Genomic DNA, 21,088 nt, shown 5'->3' with positions numbered 1-21,088 from the left:
CAGGCTGTTGCATGACTGACGTGGCAAGGGATGGTGTTCCTGGTGCTTGCAGTGATGCCTGGCTGTGTCTGCCTTACCGGAGAGGGCTGGGGAAGCCCGAACAAACGAACCCGCAGGGATTGTGTGGAATGGCAGTGGTGGAGGGGATGGGATGGGGGCAGCAGCCCTCCAGTCTGTAAGCACAGAATTGTATCGTGGGGGGAGAGCAGCGGTAAAGCAGAGCTGCCTCGCATCTGAGCATGTTGTAGAGGAGGAAGGGCTCTCCAGGAGGGATGGTGGCTTCTACTAAAACAACTCAGTGTTTCGTTGGCAGTGTGGCAGGGGGTGTCTGTCCCTCTCCCCCTCTCCCCCTCTCCCCCTCCCCCCCCCCAGCAGTGTGAAACAGACCCAGCAAGCTCTCATTGTGCAGCGAAGGCTGTTTGAACTTAACTCTTTTTTTTTGTTTGTTTGTTTTTAATGTGACATTAACGAGACTTTTCTTTTCTTTTTGTAAATTGTTTTCCTTTCTGTGTATAAAATCCTGGCCGTTTCTCGTTTGGTTTTTTTTTTTTTTTTTTTTTTACATGTTCATGCTGTGTAATTTTGAGATGTTACTGAGATTCTGAACATAATGTGCATTTTTTTTTCTGTACAGATGAAATGGGAGAATTTAATAAAAAGAGTCTGCAGGTTTTTACTTGTTGTGTTCACATTTATTTTTGATTCTGGCCTTCCAGTCTCCCTGTAGATGCTCTCGCTCCCCCCGCGCCCGCCGCAACGCGCTGCGTCCCCTTTAAGGGAAACCCATCGGGGGCGTGGCTAGCGGTAACCACGTCCCTTCGCTCAGTGCTGGCCTGCGATTGGCTGCGATACGGCGCGCTGAGCGGCTGTCGCGCTGCCGCCCTCCTGCCGTAAAGCGCGGAAGGTCAGTCCGGCCTCCCGCCGCCAGGTGAGCCGCCGCGCGGCCCGGCTCCCCCAGCCCCGGAGCGGCCGCAGCCGGCCCGTTCGCCGTCCCCTCGTCCTCCCATTCCCGCCCGCTCCGCGCCGCCTCCGTGGATCCGCCGATAAGCGGCGGGGAGCGGCCCGAGGCGGTGCCGGCGCGGCCTGTGCAGCCCGGCGTCGGGTCCCGAGGCGCGGAGCCGCCCGCCGCAGCGCCCCTCGCTGTTAGAAGGGCCGCCGTGCCGCCTCCCCGCTTCCACCTCTTCCTCGCTGCGGTCGGCACGCACCCACCCTCCGATCCTTCGCTCTCGGCTTTCCGTGTCCTCTCGTGCCGGCGCCGAGGTGAGCGGTAATTCTCGTCCCTTCGTCCCCGCAAGGAGCGGTGTCTGCTCGCGGCGGTGCTGGCACGGAACGGCCGGGATGTTCCTGCGGCTGCTGGCCGACGTGCGGTGGCGTGGGGCTGATCCCAAGTGGAGGAGCGCGGCCCGCTGCCGGAGCGCCTCCGGGACGGCCGAAACGCAGCCGGTCCCCCTGCCGGCACAGGCCCGGGTGGTCATCTGCGGGGGAGGCATCGTGGGCACCTCGGTGGCCTATCACCTCGCCAAGCTGGGTTGGAAGGATGTCGTCTTGCTTGAGCAGGGCAGGTAAGGATTTTTGGTAATAAAAACGGAACTGAGCGCACAGCAGCACGTGCTGTGATGTGCGGTTTCTGCCTCTCGGCACTGGAGCCATGGAGCAGGCTGATATTTAATGACAACACGCAGCTGCTGCTTCACGAGTACAAGAAGCCCTTCTCCCTCATTCCTTCTCCCCCCTTCTCCTTGGCTCCTGTCCTCTCCCCAGGAGCAGGAGGTCAGCAGTGGGTGCATGACGGTTTCCCTCTGCCACGCCTTCCCTCTTACACTTGTATCCTGCTGCAATGTGGACTCTTCCCAGGGGCTGCAGTCCTTCAAGAAAACCTGCTCTGGTGCTTTTCACTTGTAAATATGTTTTTATACAGTCACCACTGTGGGCTCAGCCATGCCTTGCAGTGTGTCTGAGAGCTGTCTGAAGGTGTGCTCCATAGGGCAACCCTGGGTTTCTCTCCCAGGATCCATCTTTGCAGCCCTCTGCCCTCAAATCCTGGCTTCCCGCATTCGCTGCAGAGATGAAATCTCTGTCTAAAAGCAGAACTCGCAAACTGCGGGCCTGAAATCCACGCACTCTCACTCTCACTTCTCACTCGTACTAAGCTTCTGTTCAGTGGCATTGTGATGATGCTAATTTCTCAACTGACCCCTAGAGATGTAGAGTGTATTTTCTCCACATACGGACTCCCAGCAGTAAGCACTGAAGGCACTTGCATGTAGGGATAGGAGATGATGGGGTCAGCAAAGTTGCTTGCATTGTTTGTATATATACACATAGTACGTTCAGAGGAGATTTAGGTTTGCCTCCCTCCTACCCACACAGATCCAAGCTGCAAAAGTCAGAGTAGCTGACAGTGTTGCTCTGTAAGGAGCGTGCTGCTGGTAGAGGAGGCTAAGAGATGCAACCGAACTAAACTAGTAGAGCACACCAGCTCTGTCTGTGGTTTACTTGCAGGTAATCAAGCAAAACACAAGGTGGCTTGGAAAGATGGGACCATTTTAACATACCCCAAAATATGTATAGATCATCCCACCCCTGGTGACCACCTCCAGAAGCAGGAAGTGCTGCATACAGTAAAGTATTGCACCACCACCACGGCTCAGAAGAGATTGCAGGAGATGGGGAGGTTGTAGGTGGACACGGCCTATTTGGTGCCCTGTAAGCTGGTGAAAGGCTTGGGTTGTCTGCTTTGTTCTGTCACAAAGTTTAGTGCATATCTGCAAGGTGTGTGTTACAGTTTGGCTGAACATAAGCTAGAGAAGCACTTTGTGAACTCCGTGTTGAGTTGAATGAGAAGCCCGTGGCAGGGTTCAATGCATCTTGTTGGAAATGTACTGCCAGCCTTTTCCTGCTGTGTGGATTCCTGTTTTGGAAGTTGACTCTTGGTCTGTTCATGAGGCAGTCTGGGGGCCTCGTGCAGGAGAGTGCTGAGGGATTTGAAGTGTCTGCTGCTGCTGTGCCTGCAGATACAGCACTGAAGTGGCTTCCCATCAGCTGACTAGCAGGGAGCAATTCTTTCTGTAAGCTGCAAAGGCTCTGAGAAATCCAAGTTAACTTTCCTCCAAGGGAAGCCCTGCTTTGGAGGTAACCCCATCAGGTAGGCAGGTTGATTGAGTGCAAGATCATATTTTTTTTCAAGTGATTTCTTTGAAAAGCGCCGACGTGCAGGACAAGTTAAAGAGGAGTTAATTTGGAACAGAATGCATTCTCAAAAGAGAGATAAAGCAAAACGTCCACCTTATAGCTTTTGAGTCATCCTGAGGGGCAGAAGAGGGGCTGGTCCCTGTTTGTGATGCAAGGTGAGCAGAGAGGGGGTGCTTTTAGTCTGGTGTGCCTGGGGAGCTTTCTGGGGCACACGCTTGCCTCTCTGCCTGCCCATCAGCTGGATGAGGCTGTCCTTGTGGCTTCTCTTGCAGGTTGGCTGCAGGTACCACGCGCTTCTGTGCGGGCATTGTGAGCACAGCCAGGCCCGTGTCCCTTGAGCTGAAGATGGCAGACTACTCCAACAAGCTGTACCAACAGCTGGAGCAAGAGACAGGAGTGCAAACAGGTACCAGAAGTGTAAGCACTAAGTAAGCTTTGGGAGGTTGAATCAGTGAAGTAATGCTCCCGTGTCTTAATTGGTGGTGGTTCCTGTGCAAAGAATGAGGTGGATGCAAAAAAAAATGCAGTCAGAAGAATGGGAGGGAAGGTGTCAGATGGGCAGGCTGAAGGCAGGCTGCCTGCAGAGCGCGGGCCTTCTCCCTCTCGTCTGCAACCTGGACAAACAGGTGAATTTTCCCAAGGACACTAAGAGAGATCAGAGCAAACGAGCCATGTTCTGCAGCAGTTCACTTCTCAGAAAGGCAGAAAGGTTAACCAGCTCCAAAGTGCAGGCAAAGCAAGATGTTTTACTCCAGTCTCACCCTGGAAACGTGTTGAAATTTTTCCTCTCCTTCCAAAATGCTGGGGCACGTATCTGGTGTGAAGAACTGAAAGCACTCTGCTGCCAAGGACCTGTGATACATGTCATACTCGACACGTGTCCATGGCCATGTCTGTGATTAAGGTTGGTATTAAGCTGCTGCAGGTGGTAGAATCACAAAACATCTGCTTCTGCTTGGTGAGGTTTTGTTGCTCTGCGTAGCTGTCGGATGACGTGCTCGCATTTTTGGCAGTAACCTCTCTTCTCTTTTAATAGGTTCCACGTGTGGAGTTTTACTGTTTTGTAAGCATGAGTAAATGTAGAACGAGGGAGAGTCAGAGCACAGCTCAGAACTAAAGCACTTCTTGTCCTTTTTTTTGCCATTTCTGGTTGCTCGCTGAGGTTCAGGTTGCGTGGGGCCTGGGATCTCCTGGCTCTCGAGTAGTGGAAGCAGCGGGTCTGAAACGAAAAGGAATTTGAGATCCTGCCCAAATCTGACTCCACTCTGGTGATTGTCACAGGGTACGTGAAGACAGGCTCCGTGTCCCTGGCTCAGACTCAGGATCGGCTGATCTCCCTGAAACGCATTGCTTCATCTCTCAAGTATGTATAAGCAGGAAGCACGTCTGATTCCTCAGCCTGCCTCGGTTCTGCCCCGTGCCTGACGGCGGCGTTTCCCCTGTGTTCTGTGGCAGCGTCTCGGGGATCCCCTGCGAAATCATCAGCCCCAAGCAAGTGGCACAGCTCCACCCGCTCATCAACATCCACGACCTGGTGGGGGCCATGTATGTGCCTGAGGATGCCCTGGTGCTGTCTGCCAACGTCAGCCTGGCTCTGGCCACGGCTGCCTCGCGGAACGGTGCGTCTCTCACTTCCTTTCTTTCTGGTGTTCCACATCCAGGTGTTCCCGTGAGCACTGAAGACCAAAAGCTGGTTGTGTTTATGAGGCTGCTGTTCTGTAAAATCCTTTTTTTTTTTTTTTTTTTTTTCCCTGCCTGGCTGAATGTTTTATCGCATCCTGAGTCCTGTTTCATCAGAAATGCGGCCCTTCATAGGAGCCAGATTAAATTAAACGTGGGAGGAGTTTGAACAATCTGAAATGCAAAAATAGAACCGTCTCTGTTCACCCTCAGAGGGCAGTGAGGCACTGGCACAGGCTGCCCAAGGAGGCTGTGGATGCCCCATCCCTGCAGGCATTGAAGGCCAGGCTGGATGTGGCTCTGGGCAGCCTGGGCTGCTGGTTGGCGACCTGCACACAGCAGGGGTTGGAGCTGGATGAGCACTGTGCTCCTTTTCAGCCCAGGCCTTCTGTGATTGGGCACATTGCTTTGGCAGGAGGTTTGGAAGTGAAGTGGGAAATGCTGTTGGTGGGGCACTCTGACAAACTTGGAGCATTGTGAAAGTGGGGCAGAGGTTAGGCTGGATGACAGAGCTGAGGCTTACTGAGGGTTCAGGTCCCTCGGGTTGGAAGAAGTGATTTAGGAAGGCTCCTCTCTTAGTTTCTTTTAGCCTTGCTCTGTTCTGCATGCTGATTTTCCATAACAGAACTGATTTTCCATAAAAGAAGCAGTCTTGCACCCAAAGCATCAGGCTTTGTTGTATGCAGGACCACAATTGAAAGCAGTCTGTGGTTGGGCTCTTCTTCACTGTTACTACAAGGGTCAGGTTGTCACGTGGCAAAGAACAACTCCTCCACTCAGCAATGGAGTTACATGCCTGCTGTTGCACAAATAGCAGGATTTCACTTGGGCCAAGCACGAGTGTTTTGTCTTCAAGCAAAAAAGAGCTTAGTGATAGCAGCCTGACACTGGGGCACAAAGGCTGGTGGTGGGCTGAGCTCCTTCTGTCCTCTGCAGGCGTCCAGATCCACGAGCGGACGAGTGTCAGCCATGTGGCAGTGCAGAAGGGTCGTGTGACCGGAGTTGAGACCGACAGGGGACACATTAAATGCCAGTACTTCGTCAACTGTGCTGGCCAGGTTGGATTATTCAGTTGCTGTTATCCTTGCAATGCCAGCACCCAAATGGTGTTTGCTTCTAGAAGCAGAGCCCAGCGTTGGCTGTGCTGTACAAATCTTTTGCTTTTGTGTTTGAAGTTGGCCTATCCTCATCAAGGTCTGGCTTTTCTGAATGTTACGTCAGAAGCAAATACAGTCTTTGGCCTAGATGGTTTAGATCCTAAGAAAACAGGGAAAAAATGTATTTGTTTAAGGCTTAGGCGCTGAGAACCACATCTTACTTGGCCTTTTGTGAAAGCCAGCCCGCAGAGCTGATCTGTTTGCATGTGCCTTTCTTATCAGAGGTTGTTTTCTTCTTCTCCATTCTAACGTGTGCTTTTTTTTCCTGATTTCAGTGGGCCTATGAGTTGGGCCACTCTGGGGAGGCACCAGTCAACATCCCAGTGCATGCCTGCGAGCACTTCTACCTCCTGACGCATCCTCTGAAGGAACCTCTGGCAAACAACGTCCCCAGTAAGGCTCTTCACTGTATCAGAGAATCACATCCCCCTTCCAGGCGGTGTCACTGTGACAGGAGGGCAGCTGTGCGCTGTCAGTTCTCAGCTCAGCTGGCAGTGGGACGTACTTCACCAAATTGCTCTGAATGTCTGTTTCAGTGGTAATGTATGTCATGGAGTCGGCAGGGTTGGAAGGTGGAAAAGGCTGTTGGAAAGCTTTTGCTGCAGAAACTGATTTTCCGAGTTTGTCAGCTGAGCAGACGAATGACCTCAGGCCTAGCTTGCCTGGTTGGCGTGCCTAGATTAGGGAAGATGGTTGTTGCTCCTGTGGGCTGGAGATGGTGTTAGCCTTGGCGCTGTGCTTTCCTTGCAGGCTGCTGTGCCCAAATGGCCCATCTGTTCCTTTCCTCCAACTGAAGCTAAGGCTTTGCAATGGCATTTACATGTCTTTGAGCTGTAGGGGCAACCCAAGCTTGAGGTAATTGCTCCTCCCCCACGTTCTGGCTTTTGGATCTCTTAAAAGCCCTCGTGTTTGGAAAGCATTTGGGGAGTAGAAAGCTTTGCTTGTTTACTCTCAGTCTTTAGTAATTTCTGCTTCTAGTGAGCAATACCCATTTTCTCCAAGGAATTCAACTCTCTGACCAGACTCTGGAGTAATTAGAGTTATATATTCACAACTTTTTTGTGAGCGGGGGCAAAAGGTTGCAATAAGACATGTCAGGTCGAGTCTCATAAGGTGCTTCCATTAAGGAAGCAGTGGATGCAGCCATTAAAGAAGTCATCCCGACCTGACTGCCTGCTCTCACCCCCTTGCTGCCCATCTTCTTTGTGCCAGCAGCCTGCAGCCAAGTGGATCAGCGACTTGTGTGCATTAAAAATCACTGTTGCTAATGCACCAGGAAAATGAGGGGGTGGGCAGGCCTTCTCCTGGTGGTGTGTCGGGTCCTGGGTGCAATTCCAGTGGAATTGAGTTTGTAATCCAGTGTAAGAGTTTGTAAGCCCTGGCCACAAGGGATGTGTGGCACTGTCCTTCTGCTGGCTTTGGTGCTCCCTGCACCACCCAGAAGCTAACCAGAAGTTAACCTGAGTGATCGTGGTGGGAATTAACGATAGTGAGTGGTCATGTGAGAGGCAGAAGTGGTGTAGGAGCATGAGTCTGGGAGGCTAACCCTGTTTGCTCTCCTGGCTGTGGGCTGCTAGCTTGGCCCAGCCCATCACCAGACCCGTTGGTGGTGTTTGCCATGAACGTGCAGACGTAGCGGTCCCTCCTCTCCATTCCTTTCCCCCCTCTTTTTCTTTCCTCCTCAGCTGTTGTGGACCCCGATGGCAGGATCTACATCCGCAGCTGGCAGGGCGGAATCCTCTCGGGGGGCTTTGAGAAAAACCCCAAACCTCTTTTCACGGAGGGACGGAACCAGCTGGAGATCCACAACCTGCAGGAGGACTGGGATCACTTTGGTACGTGGTGGGGGACGGAGCCCTGCAGCAGCACAGTGCGTGGCTTTGGCAGAAGGCAGACTTGGCAGCCAAGTGTATTTCCAGTGCAGGAAGTTTGCTTTGCAGACAGAACCTGGTTTTGCTGCTTTCCAGACTTCATTCCACGCTGACAGTGTTGTGGTTTGTTGCTCTCCACATATGATGTCTTTTTCCTTCCATATTGCTTACTTGTGTTCTGATGTTCTGGATGTAATTCTGACACGGGGAGTTCTTTGTGTGGGAAGGAACACAGTGTGGTTTAGGAGTCCCTTTTTTCCTCATAACTTTGTGTGTGCCGTCTCCAGTTCCCCTTTTGCCCTTTGTCAGAGCTCTTTGCTGCCCTGTGGATGCTTCTGCCTGTGACTCTAGACACAGCTAGACTTTCACAGGTGTCTCCCTGCATTGCTAGTGTGTTCTTCCAGCTACTCCCCACCTTACACTGATTCCTTCTAGTTTTGTGTCCGAGGTAATGATGATACCACGAGCCATTCAGACTCCAGGGTGGTGAGTTAGAGCCAGGGTTATCTGCAGTTTAGGGACCTGCAGATGGCTGCAGACCTGCTTGAAGTGTTAGCTTCACAGAAGAGTGCCCAAGCTGTGCACCCACTTCCTCTTTGGCTTTCTAAATGAGAAAGTGTTGCCTGCACCCACAGATTGCCTGAGTTTCAGAAGCAACTGCATGCCACATTTCAGCATGACCCTTTCATCAGTTCAGACTACTGAGCAGTTGAATAGAGTCAGAGCTTACTCAGCCAATATTTGATCCTTTCCTAGGGCAGCAGTTCCTGTGGTTTGAGCTCTTGCATTACTGCTTTGATCTCTTTGCTTGGAACACCTTTTGATTTTTGAAATGCTCTGTGCAGCTGCTTAAATGTTGGGTGTAAGTACAAATCTAAAACGGATCCCTCTTTTTATCAGTAAGAATAAAAGGGTCTGTAATGACAGGCTCTCCCTCTGGAATTGCAGTGCACGAGAGAGGGAAGAAAAGGAGCAGGTCACAAAGACCGTTTCTGTCTGATTTCTTAGGTAATGTGAAGTCTGAAAGCGTTGGTGTTTGAAAAGCTGAGGAGTGTTACTGGTGCTGAGGGCTTCGTTTCGCTGTGCAAAGCGATGGTGTTGGTTCTGTGCAGGCATCAGCAGTCAAAGCAAAAGATAGGAAGTTAGGGGTGGAGCAGCAAACAAAGTTGTTATGTCGCCCTAATTCCTTGGCTTGCCAGATAAGAGGTGTTGTTTAGGCTCCTTGTCTCCAGAGAGCATCACGGTACTGGAGAGGAGCTGGTGGGAGAGGGGCCGGTGGCCGAGCATGGCTTGGAGCAGCTTCCCAAGGGAGGGACTGAATGGGTGAGGAAGAGAGAGAGGACCAAAGGGTGATGGACGGAGGTCCAGGGAAGCCTGAGTGGGGTGGAGAGGCGAGGTGGGGAGCTCCTGTGCACTCTCTCTTCTGCAGTGGCAGCTGGAGGCCATCATAAAAGGTAATTGTGAGGTTTGAAACAAGAGGTGATTCCTCATACCATACACGTGTGGAACTCCTTGGCAGCACGTGCCAGGGGTCTTCAGAAGATGTGGGGAAACAGTCAAAAAAGAAGAGATCGATTAAGGGTTACTATTTAGTAAATATCACTTACCTGTCAATAAATACTAGTTTTGTTTAGTAAAGACTGTTTAGCATTTAGTAAATATCATCCTTGTGTTTAGTAAATACGATTTAGGGTGAAGGGAAGGCTTACCAGGCTTTTAGGAGATGCTCTTAGCTGCAGGTAAGTGTGGGCTGGCAAGACGTGTAAGGCACATGTCGCACAGCCTTGTCTCCTCTTGTTGCTCTCTAGGTTTCTATTGCTTTCCCTAACAAAACCCAAACACATCTGCACTGTGGAAAACAGCACCGACCTCTTGGTGTGAATCAGCGTGGCTGTTTGTAGCTGAAATGAGAGCTGTGTTCGTGCAGCAGCCTGCTGGCCGGTCTGACCGTGAAGCAGCTGATGGCTCCGCGATGTGACTTCTGGTCTTTTTGTTTGTCTCGGCTCCTAGAACCCCTGCTGAGCTCCCTCCTGCGCAGGATGCCCAACTTGGAGGCCCTGCAGATCATGCAGTTGGTGAACTGCCCCGAGTCCTTCACGCCAGACATGCGGTGCATCATGGGCGAGTCGCCCACCGTGCGGGGGTACTTCGTCCTGGCTGGAATGAACTCGGCTGGGATCTCATATGGTGGGGGAGCAGGCAAGTAAGTGGTTTCTCACTGTTATGTGTGTAAGTAAGGTTTGAACTAAGGAAGAAGGCTGCTCGAATGTCGCTGTTTGTCACAGTCCTGCTGCTGCTAAGAGAGGCCGCTGTTGTCTCCAGCTCGAGGGATGGAGGGGAGCAGTGCTGCTTTCTGGTGATGTTCTGTGTGTATCCCAGTCTGTGCTGGCCTCTCCTGTCCTGCACACCTCTCCAGGCACCACATTCCAGTGACCAACAGCCTGCTGGGGATCAAGCGAGCTTCCTGAGCTAACCAGTCCCAATTTTTGTCTCCCAGGAATCTGCTTTTATCTCATCAAAGCTTATTCCTTCATCTTCTGTACTCTGTGTACCCTGTAGTTACTTTTAGTTTTATTATCTGGCTGAAACCATTTGCGTTTTCAAATTTCACTGTGGAGAATTTCTCTCAAAACCGTGAATCTAAAGCAGGCAGAGCATCCATAGGTGGTGCCAGGTGTGGCCAATACAGCTAAAGGCAGCTAGAGATGTACTCATTTCCCAGCAAATTCCAGCTCCTGTGCTAATGCAAATATTTTGACAGGCATATAAGTGTTAACCCAGCAGCAAAGTTGCTTGCAAAATGATCATCGCTTCCTCTGATTGCCATTTGGGTTTGGCAGCCCAGCATCCCTTCTGCTGTACAGCTTTCTTAACAAACTGCTCGGCTAGTGCTAATATCTGCATTTTTCCTCTAGTTTCTCTCCATTATCAATCAGCTTAACTCACCAAGGGAAGGAAATCATCACATTTCATTGCTGTAGCATAATACAGAGAATCTTTGCCGTGAGGTTCTCTAAGAGTCAAAATCTCTTCTGAAGCTAAAAACCAGTTTTCCATTTGCTGCTGCAGCCTGAAGATGAGCTTATGCGACTTTTAATGATCAGCCTCAAACCCTTTGTTTTTCTGCTCACTGGCTGCAAGCGGATCCTTTAGCTCTGCTTTTACCTGAGCTGCCTTTGTCCCTTAGCTCTGGAGCCTTCCTCCCTCACTGCTGGGAGTGAAGCAAAACATAACTTGGCTGGTACCTGGTGCCGAAGTGAATGCTGTCACCGAGGCTTTGTGGCTGAGCCTGCACAAGGTGCTGAGAAATGACAAAGCAGTCAGCCTGCAGAATGCAGCCTAAGGACCCAGCACTGCTTTGTGTAGTGCAGCACGAGGGCTTGATGCTGTCAGCCAAGCTGCCTGCCCAGTCTGGCTCCGTTCAGCACATGTCCTTCACTCCCTGCTGCCCTGTATTTTTCATCCTAGTGGGAAATTAACAACGCGGGGGGTTGATGGGTGGCTTTTATAAAGGAGAAGTCTTCCAGATTCAGGATACCATTTTAGTTCTGCCCTCCCCCAGATGCTCTCCTGTCCGAACCGCCTTGTTTCTAACTGTGAAACTTTTGTTCCGCTGATGAATGTCTTGGTTTTTCTGTACTGCTTCCACAGGTACCTGGCAGAGTGGATGGTCCATGGCTACCCATCCGAGAACGTCTGGCCTTTGGATCTGAAGCGTTTTGGCACTCTTCAGAGCAGCCGCACCTTCCTCCGTCACCGTGTGATGGAAGTCATGCGTAAGTGGGGGCTCTGCCTCGCCAGGACGTGCAACCATTTGCTCTTTGCTGCACTGTCTGTCCTCTGTCAGCTGTCACTGCTCTGAGAGCCATTTTCCTTCCTGCTCGTCTCCCCTGGACAGTTGCAGGGGTGCATTTCGCAAAGGGAGGGGGAATGGTGCTGGCTTTGTGTTGGCGGCGTTCTCGTTAGCCTTTCTGGAAGAGATGCTGTTGGTAGGGTGCTTCTTCCTATTCCTGTGCTTTGCCTCTGCTCTGGGGAACTTTGTGCTTCTCTGTGTAGGATTCCAGCCTAATGAAACAGCACCGAGGTCTGGATTGGAAATAGTAGGGCTATCTATCTCAGCTCAGTACTTTATGACCTAAGGAGAAACTTAGTATTTATAAAGAAATATTCTGATGTCCTTCAGTTGTACTCCCTACTGGTAATGAGGGAGGATTGTAGAATGGCCTGTGTTGGAAGAGACCTTTAAGATCATCTCATTCCAACCCCCTGCTATAGGCAGGGACGCCTCCCTCTAGAGCAGGTTGCTCACAGTCCCAGCCTGGCCTTGAGCCCTTCCAGGGAGGTGTTATCCACAAGGATGCTTGTTTTCTTAAAAAGGACATTTAGACATTGGCTGAGAAAGTGTAGGAGACACCTGGAAAAGCTTCAGTGATTAGAAAAGGCTGAGCTGCTGATATTTGAGGAGGTGAATTCGATGGTTCCCCCAATGTTAGTGTTGTCAGAATGAGGAGTGTATGATAGAGAGCGCTGTCAGGGGGGAAGCGTGCATCACTAATGTCAGTCTGTGTGACTTCACAGGAAAGAGAGCTTTTGTTCAGGTGTATCCACAGTGTAGTCATGAGGCCACAGGTATCTACAGACCTCAGTGTTCTGTGCATATTTCACGAGGCTGCAGGTGTCTGCAAAGGCATTCTGTGCAAATATCGTTCGATTTTGCACAGCTACAAAAGGATCAAAACAGGTTTGGCCATGCCCAAAAATGGAAGAGGAAATCAGAACTGTTTTGAGGGAATTCCCTCGATGTATCCGAAGAGGTATAAGAAATACACTCCTCATCAGTCATCTGGAAGAAGATCCTAGCTACAGGTCACCTCTTGACCTAACGGGGGCTCTGTGTGACCATTGCAGCTCTCATGTGTGACCTGAAGGTTCCCCGCTGGGACTTCCAGACGGGCAGACAGCTGCGCACCTCCCCGCTGTACGACCGCCTGGATGCCCAGGGGGCCAGGTGGATGGAGAAGCACGGCTTTGAGAGGGTCAAATACTTCGTCCCACCTGGGAAAGGTGAGATCGTGTTTTCCTCTGCCTGGTGCATCTGTCTCAGTCTGCATTTGCTGTTATTTTGTTCCATTTATGTGGAAAACCGTGGCTTCGTTTCTTCTTGACGTTAGATCTGCTGGATTTGGATCAGAGCAAAACCTTCTACAAACCAGACTGGTTTGAGATTGTGGGTTCCGAAGTCAAGTGCTGCAAGGAGGCAGTGTGTGTGATCGACATGTCGTCCTTTACCAAGTTTGAGATAAGTGTGAGTAGTGCTGGAGTGACGGGGCACAGCCTGCTCTTTCCTGGTGGTTCCTGAGGACAGCTGGAGGGAGGGGGGCCAAATTCCCAACTGGAAGAATTTGGGCCAGAACGTTGACGCGCTCTTCAGCTGCCCCAGTGGATGAGTGTTGCTCACACAGCTTGTCTGACTCTCATCTCCCATAGTCCACAGGAGACCAGGCGCTGCAGAGCCTGCAGTACCTCTTCTCCAACGACCTGGATGTGCCGGTGGGGCACGTTGTGCACACTGGCATGCTGAATGAGAACGGAGGCTACGAGAACGACTGCAGCATTGCGCGCTTGAGCAAACGCAGGTGGGTGCACATCTCCACCACCTGCATTGGTGGGAGTGCCTGTAGGAGCCTCTCAGCAAAGGCTGCAAACTCCACTCCTGCTCCTCGTAAAGAAACAGGAAGCCTCTGTGCTGCTGTAGTGCTGCACCCCAAATGGGAGCGTGGCTTTAGTGGGGGAAATGGGCCCTTATGGTGGCTGCAGGTCAGAGCAGATTTCAACCACACGGTGGGGTTCAGGTGTTTGCTTTCTCCATTGACAGACACGTTTCTTTTCAGTCATCAGTTGATTGCTTAAGTGTTCAGACTAACAACGTGTGCTTGTTGACTCCTGGGCAATCTTCTCACTGGGGTTCCCTGCTGAGATGGCTCCTTTGGGATTATTTCTGCTCGCATTGCTGTGTGGTTTCTCTCATTCTCAGCACAGTGCACTCTCATGTGGTTTTTTTTTTGCTCTCTGATGCAAACTGACACGATCACAGGATCTTTAGATGCAGCAACTTGAGCTCTCTTTGGCATTTAATTAAAAAAAACCAACCCCTTCCGATGGTTAAAAACTTTTTAGTGGGTATGTCTCAGCTGAGCATTGGTTTTATTTCCCTGCGCCACTTTCTGTGTGTGCTCTCATTGTGCTGATGTGAAAGCAGTCTTCTCTGCTGCTCTTCTAATTAGAAGCTGCTTTTTCCCTCCTCCTCTATTTGCATTCATGTATTGTTAGGACCATTGTCTGCCTCTTTGTGAAACTGGTGGCTTTCCTCCTTGCTAACCACGTTTGCAGATATTATCTCTGTCAATAATGCACTCCAGCTCACAATCTGTATGAAAGAGACCAGCTTGTTTCCACATATCAAATAGAGTTCTGTGCACAGACCCTGTTAATAATAACCACCATTGTGTCAGGAGAGACTTGCTGAAACAAGAAGTTGCTTTGAGAATGGAGCGCCCTTGTGCTGTCAGAGCACCCGCAATCACTGCTCTTCAGGAGCTGCAGAGCTGTCTGCAAGATGACTGTGACTTTGGAGCTGCCACGTGGGCTTGCTGTAGAACTGCCTGCATTCTGTTTCTGGAGGTTCTGCTTCTGCCTTAACACCAGAGTGCTGCTGCTGCTTGCAGGCAAAGCTTTCCTGTCGTAACAGATGTGATGGTGGTGATCCATGAGTCGTGGTGTTCCTAAGCCACCATACTGGGTCTTGTGTTATCTTGGGAGGTGCTGAGTGCCTCCAGTGGTTGTTGGGCATAGAATGAACTGAGTGATTTCATGGCTGTCGAGATTCATTGTTTCTTGGTTTCTTTTCCAGCTTCTTTATGATTTCCCCAACTGACCAACAAGTCCATTGCTGGGCCTGGCTGAAGAACCATTTGCCTGAAGATAGCAACTTGACCATAGAAGATGTGACCTGGAAGTACACAGGTAATGCACCTGTGAAAGCAGACCTTGTTGCATGGCCTGAAGTCACAGATGGTGCCTTGTGTTTGTTGTGGTGTCTGTGAAGCTGTGTCTCTTTTCCAAGCAGATGAAACCAGTCATCAGACTCTTCCTCCCAGCAAGCCGTGAGCTGGGAGACAGATTTCCTCTCCTGTGTGCTGCCAGGAGAGTCTAATGATGTCCCTGTTCTTAAGTCATCTTTACAACCCTCCCCGGTGTGAACTACACAGCTTCCCAAAGGGAAATAAAAATAGGTGCATGCACGTGTGCAGCATGAATAGGACCTCGTCAGTCTGATCCTAATGATTCATCTTCCTCTCTGTAGCTCTCAACCTGATCGGCCCCCGTGCTGTGGATGTCTTGTCAGAGTTGTCCTATGCCCCAATGACCCCGGAACACTTTCCTTCTTTCTTCTGCAAGGTGAGTGACCGTGCTTCCTTCCTCCTCACCCCACTAGGTTTCCAGAAGCGTGTGTGCAAGAGGGAAAGGCCTGTGTTTTCAGTAGTTAGGGGGGAATTTGGATTCACCTACAGTTACTGCAGTAGCTGTGCTATGCTGGTCATGTCCTCATTAGGTTCACTTTGCTACCTGCTTTATTTGGACTGTGCTTGCTGAATATATAGGTTAACACGAGTTTGTTGTCAGTCTCCCACTCGCTGTAGGCTTGGTGCCATGTGGTATCATGGCATGTATCATGTAACCTGTTCCAAATCCATCAGTCAGGGGCAGCTGGGGTTGGTGGCTCTGGAGTCATTGTCACGTCCAAGGGCTGAGCAGCTAGCTGCTGTTAACTCCTCCAGAGTGTAAAGCATCAGCTGCTGTTCCCATCCAGTTCCAAGGCTTTCACGAAGAGATTCAGTAACCTGGATAATATTTGGATAGCTGCTGCCTGGCTTCTTAGATTCAGTCCTTCAGCAGTGTGTGCTGGTGGCAGACGACTCGTCCCACGCGGTGTGCGTTGTGTGTTACTGTGTTCCTTCTGGATCTCTGTGCTGTGTTCCAGTTGGGATGTTTTCACCCCTTCTGATTCTGCAGGAGATGAGCGTGGGCTACGCTAATGGCATCCGAGTGATGAGTATCACTCACACAGGAGAGCCTGGATTCATGCTTTATATTCCCATCGAGGTAAGGATACACTGCAGCTAATTAAAACAGTTGCTTGCATGCATAATTAGCAATGGATTTTCCACCTTGAGTGGGAAAGGTGCCTGCAGGGCACAAGGGGAGATCCCTGCTTCGTGTAGCATCCCAGCAGCCAGCAAACAAGGGTGGTGGTGTGTCAGCTGCTGCCCCTCTTTCCTGGTGCGTGCCTGCAGCTCTGTGCTTCCCCCTTCCTTTGCAGTACGCCCTCCATGTGTACAACGAGGTGATGAACACAGGGCAGAAGTATGGGATCCGCAACGCCGGTTATTACGCGCTGCGCAGCCTGCGGATCGAGAAGTTTTTTGCCTTCTGGGGCCAGGATCTGGATGCCTTTACCACTCCTATGGAGTGTGGCCGTGAGTTCCAGGTCAAGCTGGAAAAGGTACGGTGGAGAACTGGAATTGTGGCAGGGCCCAGCAGTGCAGCGATGCCACCCAAGTGGGCAGAAGGGTCATTTTGTGATGGAGCTGTAAGGGTGTGACTATAACCTGTGTTCTTAAGCTTTGTAAAGGTGCTAAAAAGGTAAAAAAAATATGCCATCTTCCTCTTTCCTGGGCAGCATTCCCGGTGATCTGGGTAGTATCCTGTGTAGCTCAGTGTAGTGGAGGGAGCTGCATACCTTCCAGCACTCGTGTTTCTCCCAGCTCCTTTCCCAGTCTGATGAAGCAGAAGCCAGCCCGTGCCCCACGTGGCTTGTCATGAAGCTGAAAGCATGCCAGGATAGACACCAGGGACAGGAGCTCTCTATTTTTGCTGTAACATAAACCAGTGTGGAACTGTACCCCACTGTGCTGTGATAGAGACAGGTGCCATCCCTATCACTTGCTTGTTTTCATCTTTCTCACATCTTTGCATGAGCCAAAACAAATGCTTGTATCAGCTCAGGGAGCACACACTGATCATGGGTACACATTTTGGATGGTTTCCTTCTGGTTTGTAAAATCATAGAATCATAGAATGGCCTGGGTTGCAAAGGAGCACAGTGCTCATTTCTTTATAGCCCCCTGCTGTGTGCAGGTCACCAGCCAGCAGCCCAGGCTGCCCAGAGCCACATCCAGCCTGGCCTTCAATGCCTGCAGGCATGGGGCATCCACAGCCTCCTTGGGCAACCTGTTCCAGTGCCTCACCACCTTCTGGGTGAAAAACTTCCTCCTAATATCCAACCTAAACCTCTCCTGTTTCAGTTTAAAACACAGTGAAACTTCTGGGAGCAGAAAAATGACGGAAACTGGAGTTGTGAAATGCCTTTGGCTGAGGTGAAAACTCCAGGGCCCCTTTCACGACTGCTTTTGCATTTAATATCTTCAGCACCTGGACCGGGGGGGGCGTAACAGCTTCTGTGTGAGCTGGGTGCAGAAGCAGCCTGTTCTGATGGGGCCTAACTTCCAAGCCGACCTCACCTTGGTAGTTTGTTAAAACTCAGCAGTGCCGCAGTTTCCCTTCCTTCCGTCAGCCGAGCCTTTCTTTTTTCCCCCAGGGGATGGAGTTTGTTGGCCAGGAAGCTCTGTTGGAGCAGAAGCAGAACGGGGTGTACAAACGCTTCACCATGTTCATTCTCGAGGACCATGACACAGATATGGACCTCTGGCCCTGGTGGGGCGAACCCATCTTCCGCAACGGCCGCTACGTGGGCAAAACCACCAGCAGTGCCTACAGCTACACTCTGGAGCGCCACGTCTGCCTTGGCTTCGTGCAGCACTTCGATGAGAAGACAGGGGAAGAGCTGGTGGTGACGACTGACTTCATCAACCAGGGCGAGTACGAGATCGACATCGCCGGGCAGCGCTTCCAGGCCAAAGCCAAACTCTACCCCTTCAGCTCCCTCTTTGCTCAGCGTCGCCGCAAGGATGAGGTGGAACTGAGTGGCTACCAGAGGGAGTAGTGCTGGCTGGAGCCCCGCTCCTTTTTCCCAAGCTGGAGTCTTCAGCTGCCACCTTCCCGTGCTCTCTCCACACCTCCATACGTTTCTTTTCTTTTTTTCCTTTCCAGCCTTGCAGCTTTTAAACTTTTTTCCAGCGTGTTCCATTTTGTATGTTTTAAAACTTTTAATTCTCCAGCTTTCTGAACCCTGTCCGTGTCCCTCCCTCAGCCCTTTGCTTGCCAGGCTCCCCCATGGCTCAAAGCACAGTGCTGAACGTGCACCCAGGTGCCCATGGGAGCGTTTCAGTGGGAAGCCTGTACAGGAGCAAACATCTCCATAGCCATGCAGTGATGGGAAGGGCTCAGGGGAGCTCCTGAGGACTACAGCCTTTCTCTCTCCTGCAGTATAAGGCACAGGACAGCAGGTATTGACTCTGCTCTGCTGTCACTTTGGCAGGTGACCACTTTGCAGAGGGGTCAGTGCATGGATGCACACAGCCATAGAGCGACCAGCTACCTCACCAGCACAGCACACAGCATTGGGTGAGCAGGCAGGTGTTGGTGTGTTCCAGCCAGCCCCACCGTTTTGCCTAGCAGGGAACCCAGTAGGTTTAACCATCACATCATGGAGATGATGCTGGTAAGTCTTTCACTGTCATTTGGGTTGGATTTTTTTTTTGTGGGAGGTCAGTGTTGGTCTTCAGTTGTATTTATAGGAATTCTACATGGGTAGATAATGCTTATAATCTGCCTTTATGTATAGAATTGAAGACCAACACGTGTTTTAGTTCTGTAAGGGAGTGGGGTTGTTTTCTATTAGCAGAAATAGGGCAGGTGTTGGTGTTCCACGCCGACAGCACTGTTGAAACACCACTTTGTTTCAGCTACACAGTGTGCAGTCCCTCTGTGAGCATTCTTTCACTTTCCCTCATTGACATGACTGTCTGGCAAGGTTCATGCAGAGAACACAAGTTTTCTTACCAACTCGTGTTTGGGGACATAAGGAAAGCAGGCGGCGCCAAGTTGTGTCACACAGGTTGACATCTTTCTCTTCTTCTGGTTGTGAGAGCGACCAGAAGCAAAGCTTTTCTTTATTTCCTGGAAGGAGGAGGTTGGCTGTTCCTCCTGGCCCTGGCACCCACCTATTCACTATGGCTTTCCTGCTCCCCTCCATGCCAACATCGCCCTGGAGTTTAAGCTCAGCCTTGCACTGATGCAGCCTTGATGAACACTTTGTAATTTGGGGGCATTTTCCAGTGAAGTGGTGAACGTCACGAGTGTAAATATGAGCTCTAAGCCTTGGCAAGCTCCCGCTTTGTTTCCTGCTACTTCAGTTGTGCCTTCAGTTGAGCCTTTGGTCGGCCAGTTTGTGGTTGAGATGTTCTCAGTGTGCAGGAGTTGGATGGAGCTGAGGCAACGAGGGTGGAAGGGAAAACCCTTTATGCCTTAAGAACAGAGCAAGTTCCCCATTCAGGCTGGTACGGAAGCTGCAGAAATTACAAGTGGAACTTTGTGTTGACTCTCCAGTACCAGAAATAGAGTGAGAGCAGCCCTACGTCGCGCCGCTCGACGGAGGAGCGCTGTGCCAGGGTTGAGGCTCAGGGCTGGGCGGTTTGGCACCTGCTCCTGCCTTCCCTTCTGCAAGTTGTGATTCTTCTTTTGGAGCTGGAGCTGCGTTCTGTCCCTCGCTGTGGCCGTGCCTGACCTCCCATGCCTTGCTGGTCTTTGAGAGGCTGCTGAAGCAACCCGTACTGGAGAAAGGACTTTGTTGTTGATGTTTAATGACCTGGGGATGAGAGGAAGCCAGCTGTTGAGAAGCATTTTCTATTTCAGCAGGGTGTGCTGCGGTGATTTTCACATCTATCTTTGCCAGACTTCATTTCTTCCTCGTGTCTCTGTCTGGATTTGCTGCTCCTTGCTGCTGCAGTTCATCTTGCTGTTCTGTGGTGAGCAGGAGGGGCCGTGCAATGCCTGTCCTGCATCTCGGGGTCATGATGCAAGCCTGGCTCCCTCCTCCTGTTGCTGTGCCCACTCCCATCCCCTGGCACAGGGCTTCCTCGGGCTGCTTCCATGGGACCTCAGGCCGTGGCTGATGGGGGGGAAATGCAGGGACTGAAACTCTTACATTTGAGGAGGGGAAAAAAATTACAACAAACGACTGCCCTCCACTTTTGCAAAGGAAATCCGTTGCTTATGGGGCAGGATTCTTGTTTTAGAGCAGAACACGTGGCTGCTGGTAAAGCCCAGCAAAAAAACATCATCACCTTTGGATTCGTCTTCCCGACTGGTTTCATTGGGACATTTGGGCAGCTCGATTCTTGCCCGTGTCAGCAAGTTGAAGGCTTTCAACTTCCTTAAGTGGCTGCCAGGGCTGGGGCTGGCTTATTTTACCTCCCCGTTCCAGCGGGGAACAGGATGCGGGGGAGCAGGGAGCAGTGCCACCAGGCACACAGGAAGAGCAGGCAGCATTTCTCTTTGCACTTTAACCGCTCGGAGCCCTCAGCAGGAGCAGCCCTGTGTGTTTTGGGGCAGGAGAAGAGCCTGGAAGCATTGGCTCAGCTCCTCCTGGGCAGGGTGAGGTGCTCTGCAGGCAGGCAGCACGTGCTCCCACCGCGTGTACCTGCAGGCTGTTGCTCAGAGCCCCTCTCTCTTCTTGCAGTCTCCCATTTTCAAGAGCTGCAAGGACTTCCAAAAGGGTTCTGTGGCAGAAATGTTAGGAACGAGTGCAGCTCGAGGCTGTGAAAGCATTCCTTAGTGCCTTACATGGTGGAAGGGGTGGAGGTGGGCAGAGCAGCTCACTGTGCCCGCGTGGGGTCTCTGCATGGGAGGATGCAGGCAGCTCCTTCAAGCTCAGAGGGGCTGAGGAGATGCAGCACTGCTCCTGCCTGGCCATGGGGGACACGGATTGTTCCCAAGCACACAAACAGGGCTGAGCTGGCTGCTCTCTGCTGGGGCTGTTCTGTATGCTGTATTTATTGCCGTGCTTTACGTCATTTCATATTTTGGTTGGCTTGAATGTTGCTAGGTTTGTATATTAATAAAGAAGTGTTTTAACTACTCCCGAATGGGGCGGTTTGTTGTGCTGGAGCCTTGTGTACCCCTCAAGATCCAAATTCTATGGCTTCCCTTGCCATGACAGCTCAGCCA

At 51.3% G+C, this 21,088-nt stretch overlaps 1 protein-coding gene across 2 annotated transcripts; it reads left to right on the top strand.

Annotated features, from left to right (window-relative positions):
- Positions 1–841: 841 nt before the first annotated feature.
- On the top strand, positions 842–21,006 carry PDPR (pyruvate dehydrogenase phosphatase regulatory subunit). 2 transcript variants are annotated; one of them, XM_052685261.1, is made up of 18 exons: positions 842–928; positions 1,296–1,562; positions 3,465–3,598; positions 4,474–4,555; positions 4,648–4,811; positions 5,809–5,930; positions 6,305–6,422; positions 7,715–7,864; positions 9,911–10,103; positions 11,552–11,676; positions 12,809–12,964; positions 13,072–13,205; positions 13,388–13,536; positions 14,811–14,923; positions 15,264–15,358; positions 15,974–16,063; positions 16,281–16,463; positions 17,559–21,006. In XM_052685261.1, exons 2-18 carry the CDS (start codon positions 1,339–1,341, stop codon positions 17,961–17,963), a joined length of 2,637 nt encoding a protein of 878 aa, XP_052541221.1. In that variant the 5' UTR covers positions 842–928; positions 1,296–1,338; the 3' UTR covers positions 17,964–21,006. The 2 variants fall into 2 exon arrangements, with proteins under 2 accessions (XP_052541221.1, XP_052541220.1); XM_052685260.1 differs by lacking the exon at positions 842–928 and having other exon boundaries at positions 1,100–1,562.
- Positions 21,007–21,088: the final 82 nt, after the last annotated feature.

Source organism: Tympanuchus pallidicinctus, unplaced genomic scaffold (genome assembly GCF_026119805.1).
Source record: "Tympanuchus pallidicinctus isolate F22 unplaced genomic scaffold, pur_lepc_1.0 scaffold22, whole genome shotgun sequence".
Taxonomy (NCBI): Eukaryota; Metazoa; Chordata; class Aves; order Galliformes; family Phasianidae; genus Tympanuchus; species Tympanuchus pallidicinctus.
The sequence above is the reverse complement of the archived record's forward strand: the minus strand, read 5'-3'. Positions and strand labels throughout refer to the sequence as shown.

Excerpts from the sequence above, each read along its gene's own strand:
- PDPR (XM_052685261.1), top strand. The coding sequence starts at position 1,339 with ATGTTCCTGCGGCTGCTGGCCGACGTGCGGTGGCGTGGGGCTGATCCC. Across the intron at positions 4,556-4,647 it reads CGCATTGCTTCATCTCTCAA|CGTCTCGGGGATCCCCTGCG; the intron begins GTATGTATAAGC and ends GTTCTGTGGCAG. Across the intron at positions 11,677-12,808 it reads CCGTGTGATGGAAGTCATGC|CTCTCATGTGTGACCTGAAG; the intron begins GTAAGTGGGGGC and ends TGACCATTGCAG.